The sequence below is a fragment of the Neopelma chrysocephalum genome, unplaced genomic scaffold (assembly GCF_003984885.1).
Source record: "Neopelma chrysocephalum unplaced genomic scaffold, ASM398488v2 Primary Assembly neopelma1_77, whole genome shotgun sequence".
NCBI lineage: Eukaryota > Metazoa > Chordata > Aves > Passeriformes > Pipridae > Neopelma > Neopelma chrysocephalum.
The window spans coordinates 4,453,965-4,459,964 of NW_020897738.1; the positions used below are offsets into that span (position 1 = coordinate 4,453,965).

The 6,000-nt window shown below is 39.3% G+C and overlaps 1 protein-coding gene across 1 annotated transcript in view; it reads left to right on the forward strand.

Annotated features, from left to right (window-relative positions):
* AACS (acetoacetyl-CoA synthetase) overlaps positions 1–3,118 on the forward strand; it is a 39,158-nt gene extending 36,040 nt beyond the window's left edge. Inside the window, exon 18 of the mRNA XM_027689731.1 lies at positions 1,828–3,118. Within this exon, the coding sequence (XP_027545532.1) occupies positions 1,828–1,965 (138 nt within the window). The 3' untranslated portion in view covers positions 1,966–3,118. The remainder of the gene's footprint in view (positions 1–1,827) is intronic.
* Positions 3,119–6,000: the final 2,882 nt, after the last annotated feature.

Below are 6,000 nucleotides of genomic sequence, written 5' to 3' on the forward strand. Positions count from 1 at the left end.
CATAGTGATCTGGTTCTGATCTGTTGAATTATTTCTGCTTCAGGCCACTGTTGGCAAATAGTATTTGGCTCAAAAGAGTGTAAAAAAAAAAAATCCCCTGAAGTTTAGGTTTTCTGGGCTGTAACTCAGCTTCTGCATGAAGTGTTGAACTTGTGAACTGCGTAAATCACCTGAATGTATAGCACAAAGTTGATGGTAGTGAGGTGTTTGTGATGGGCTGCCCCTCAGGAAAGCCTCCTCAGATCATTAATTAGTTCACACATTGACTGAATTGAGAATTGAGTGAATTTTAATTACCTTTCAGATAAATGTGCCAGTGGTAAAGTGATCAAAGCTGTCTCCCATCTTCTAAAGTTTGCTTGGAAGGGAAACCTGTTTTCTCCTACTTTTAGAAATGTTTGCATCCTCATCTGCAAATAAAATCTAATCCTGACACTGATTTCTGGTAGAAATAGTACAGCTGTGGTGAGGTGATTTAGTAATACAAAGAATGGCTTTAATGGGATATCCAGGTGTTAAAAAAAATGTAGTGCAAATCTATCTTGTCTTGTCCTGAGTAAGCATTCTGGTCATCATCAACAAGATTTACTGATTCAAGTAAACAAATTTGCTTTGAACACTCTGATCTTTCTTTTCTAAAGGGCAGAATTCCCCTGCAAGCCACTGAGATTTTCTGGGCACTTGTGAAAATTAGTTTGCTAATCATTGAGGAAAAGGAAGAAGAGTGGTTAATCAAGGTGGCTCAGTGGGGTTGGATTACACATGACTTCAGTAGATCTAATAAGGACAAGTTTGGTTTAGCATCAGGATCAATATTGCAAGAGTGCATTGAGTTGAGGATTATTTAACTTTGGCTCTGAATGATCTCTAATGAAAAATGGTGGTGCCTGGAGTTGAGTTTCAGTGGTTTTGGAGGCCAGGAACAACCTGAGTTCTTTGATTAGCAAGATTCATTAGTAAAGCAGGTGGGGATCCTGTTCCCAGAGCAGACAGACGAAATTAAGGAGATACTTAAAAGTCAGTTTTTCCAAGTTGATGCCCCAAAATGTCTGTAGTATCAGCACAAGGAAAGGGCTAATAAAGCCTTAGTGCCTGTAAAAGCAGAGATTGTCCAAAATGGGCCTTGGCAGTTCCTGTTCACATTGGAGTAGTTGTTCTTTCCCATACTTCACTAGGCAGAAATTAGTGCTCTGATCCCAAAAGGATAACAACTAGGGTTTTGTTTTTCTGCAGTGTCCTTACTTAGAGTAACACAATGGAATAGAATTTGTGTGATACATAAGTGGAGGTGAAGCATGTTTGTTACACTTCACTTTGTTTGTTATGGTTTCTTTTGAAACATTTAACTATAGAAGAGCAATTAAGCTCAGAGTTTCACTTTGCCCTTTCAGAAAAACTGTCCATTTAGGATAAAAAAAATCATGGTTTCCTTCTCCCAAATCCCAGTGCAGTTGGGCTTTGTTTTTTTAGCCCACCCATACAAAACTAAAAATTGTTTGAAAATTGGATGTGTCAGAACATAAACATCAAATATTTTTGGTGTTTATACCGTGGTTCAGATCTGGTTTGTTGTTTTATATTGGAGCTTGATCATGTTCTCACAGTATTACCAATAGGAGTAATAAACTAAAATGACATATAAACTCTTTGAATTCCACCTACTCTTCAAGTGATTTTTCAGAAGAAAGTACTTCAAATGTAACAGAAGAGAAGGCATTGTGCTTAAATTTTGATAGAGTTCTGGGATTGGTGGGGGGGTTCATGAATATTCCCATAAAGCTGCTACATCAAAAAAAATGTAATTTTATCTTTGGTTTTGTTTTTCAGTATACAATAAATGGGAAAAAAGTGGAAGTAGCTGTGAAGCAAATAATTGCAGGGAAAGAAGTTGAGCAGCGGGGAGCTTTCTCAAACCCAGAGGCTTTGGACCTGTACAAAAATATTCCTGAGCTTCAAGACTATTAAAGTCACTTATTTGGGGTTTTTTGCATCTGTCTTTGTTTTGTGTTTGTTTTGTATATACCAATACTGTATGTAAAGAAAAAGCTCTATTTAATACCAGTGGTTCTTTTAAAAGAAAAAATATTTCATGAAGTGCATTATGAAAGGCTTGGGTAAAGCTTAGCTCCCTTTTATTGGTTAAATATGCCATATATTTTGGTGGGTTTTTTTCCAGCCTGGAAGGAGAAACCTGCCTGTTTTGATTTTTATATATATGAGTGCATCTTTTCTGGTTAGATTTACATCAGCCCATCAAATGGGAGCACTAATAGTTGCGGTTGCAGATAGAATATTTCTTTCATAAAACATTTGCTTTCTTTTTTTAAACTGGATTTTTAGCAACGTTTTTCAATCCATGTGTTTCAGTCACCTGTAAGGAATATACAGTGATTTTAACTCCTTGAACCCTAAAACATGCAAGTGGTTCTATGTGTAGTGTGCATTTAAATGTTTTTATAAAGCCAAATCATAATGCACTAAACCCATTTGACTTGACTCAGAGTAATTTCAGTCTTGAAATATCTCACGGTACCCTTGAAGGTAATTGCTGCTTCATTTTGTGATGTAGCCTTCCTATTGTTTTAAACTTTTGGTTGGTAGACTTCTGGGGGCTCAGAAGGTGAGGGAGCAGTTGCCTCCTTGTTTCTGGGGTAACTCCAGGTTATTTCCATGGATTTTGCAGTCATTTCTCTGGATTAACATAATTGCAGCTGACGAAGGCGTTTTGCTTCCTTGGTTGAAGTCTCTGCTCTAGGGCAGAGATCCCATATTCGGCTAACTGAGGAATTCCAGTGTGTTTGTTTATTAAAAGCCGATGAGTTTTGTAACTTTTTTTACAAAATGTCACATTGAAAGTGAAAGACAAGTGTTTTCTAGCTCTGTATCCTTCCAGTTAATAAAGGGAAAAATACTGTAATGAGCATACTAAAAACAGTAAAATGGAAGCACTAAAGTGTTTTGTTTTTCATAAATACAGTTGCAGTAGTTGTACAACCCTCTGGCATCCAGTGTCTCCTGCACTATTTAAATTTTGTGGGTGAAATATTGTACTTACAACTGTGTTGAATGCATTCAGCGTTGATAAAGAGTTAATTAAAATGAATTGATTCTTTATATATATAATTATATTACTTCTGTTTCAACTGTTACTGTCTTATTTTTATTTTTCTTTAGAGTGGGTGTCATGGGATAATTTTTAGCTTAATTTGTTACTGATTTTAATGGTTTTAATTCAAGTCTGACTTACTACAAAACTTTCTCTGTCAGTTTTATCCTATTTTCTTGTGCGGAGCCCAAGACACTGTGGACATCCCCCCTGCTCACTGGGGGTTTTAGAAATCCCTCATTAGCAAACGTGGCTTTAAATGTGCTGGTACTTTCTATACTGTACCCAGTCAGACCATGTTGGCATGATAAATGTGGTTATACAAGTACCAATCACCCATTAGAAAAGTGTAAAAAAATGAGCTACCCAGCTACCAATAACCTATGATTAAAGGTACTTTTAAATTCCTTCCCCCTCTGGCTTGCTACATATAAATTTTACATTAACTGTGACTTTGTATTCATTAAAACTTCATTATATTGTTCTTTAATTCATGCAAAATGTGTGGAGTTTACAAAGCCCACAGATCCTTATTAATAAGTCATTTTGGGATATTTAATTAATTAAAGATAGTTTAGAAGCACAGATACTTTAAGAACATATACAATGCCTAGAGGCTGCTTTTTAAATCCTTTATCCTGATGGAAACACTGGAGAAAGCATCATTAACAGATATAATTTGATCTCTTGCAAATGTCAGATGTTGCAAAGCTTTTCCCAGACATTAGTTACAAACAAAAATAGAGATCTGCTTCTGTATTGCTCTGTGTACTGCAAGTGACTTTATATGGCCATAAAGCCCTGATGGGTCCTCCAAACTCTGCTGTGCCTCACCTGGTCAAGGGTCTGAGTTTCAGAAATGCTGGATGCTGACAGCTCCTGGAAACCCAGAGATGAGAAAATCTAGAGATAAGTGGGTACTTGAGGCTGTGGCAGAGCTGGGAACACTGTCCACACTTCCACAGTGCAGCTCCTCCCGTTCGAAATCCTGTCCTCCAAACATCCAACTTCTGTTTGCCTTTGCTTACCCATAGTGTAAGTTACCCATGTCTTTGGATGCTGCCATAGAGCCATGAGGATGGCTGTACACCCTCCACCTGGGGATAGGCCAAAATATCCCTGGCACAAAAGCAGGGAGATAAAGTCATCATGATTTGCGAAGGAAGAGGAGAGAGCATCGCTTTCTATCTGCTTCCCACCCAGGTGGGTGTTTTCTGGGTCTCAGGCGGAGGGTAACTGCAGTCCAGTTTGGTTTTAAGGATGTCTTTGCAGACTGGTGGCACCCAAAAGCTTTGCTGCAGGGTCTGGCATGGCACTGAGCTTTGGTACCATGGTGTGAGCAGCAAAAATTCCTGTGAGCACCAGGCTCTGCTGTGTTCCCAAGGCATAAGCTGGGCAAAGCCTGCAGTGTGTGGCCAAGTTGATGGATCACTGAGCTGCCTCAGGAGTTTTATCCAGGAAGACTTGATGCCCTAGGGCTTTCAGGATGTAATTAGTTGTACCTTGCGTGTGTAGCCCTCTTTTTTTTTTTTTGTTGCCTATTTATAATTTGAAGTTCACAGTGTTTTGCCTGGAAAGCTCCATGTACAGATTTTAGTGGGATGTGTGGCATGCAAATAGATCTGGCTCTGGAAATGGCTTTAAGCTCTGACTTAAATGTTGAACAGCAAAGCAATTAGAGCAGAGGAACTCCAGGCTAGGTGCTTTTCTTGCTCAGTCCTCAGCAAATTTGAGAGTGACTCTTGAATTATGGGATGGAATCAGCCCATTTGCCCTTGAGAGATGTGGTTTTATCACTCCCCTCTTAGAAATGTGCTTTTGTCAGCTCCTGTTAGAGCAGGTACTTCCCCCTCCCACTACCTTATGATTTCAATTAATTTCCCTGGTTAGTGGTGGTTCTCAACGAAATAAAATGAGCTGGTACACAGCAGCCCAAGCAGGGCATAGCTGATAAAATTGTTTATTGTTATGTGCAAGAGAAATCGGTTGTGTGAATTACTTATTCAGTGATTTTAAAAACACAGGTAATTGCCTGATGGAATGCAACTTCCCCGGGGCCATTATTGTCTTTCAGTTTAATGCATACATATTTAAAAGGATTTCATTTATGAGGCAGAGCAGTCAGTCACACAGGTAAATGGGCGTTAAAATTAGATTTAAAATGCATTAGGAAGGAGTACCAGGGTCTGAGTCCATTCTTGAGACAGAACTTGCAGGGTTTTGGTCTGGGGGTAAACTGCTGTCTATGGGTAATGGGAAAACCAATGTCTACAAGGGAATGCTCTGGCCTGCCTTTGAGACCCTGTTCAGAGGTGTTTCAGTACACAGGCAGGCTTTGGTCTTCCTACAGGGGACCTTTGGAGCTCTGCATTGAGCAAGTCTTCCACTGAAATGTTTGAGCTCATTAGTGCTTTCCTGAGGTGTCAGTCTACTGGCTGGATCTTGTCCTACAGAGCTGAGGATAAATCTGAAATTGCTTAGTGCATCTTCAGCCCTTCGTGAGGAGGATATTTTTAGCTCTTAAATAACCAGGTCTTAGATAGCAACAAGATGCAACTTAACTTTCTTCTACATCTTTTGTAGGAAGAGGAAGGCACATGTCCTAACCTGTGTTCTTCCAGAAATAAAATTGGGGTAGGAATCGCTGTGAAGGATGGCCATGGTCCAGCATAGCAGCCTCAGAGCTGATGAGAGCACACACATTTTCCTTGCTGGGAATTAGGAGCCTTTTTAGATTCCAATAATGAGTTAATCAACATCAATTTGAACATTTAGCTCTACATGATCTGTGTGCAAAGCAGGGATGACTCTGTTAAGCAGAGGAGAGGGAAGCTGTCTCTGAGATGCTGTTAGTGAGTCAAAGAGTGTCTCGGAACAATTCCAGTTGCAGAACA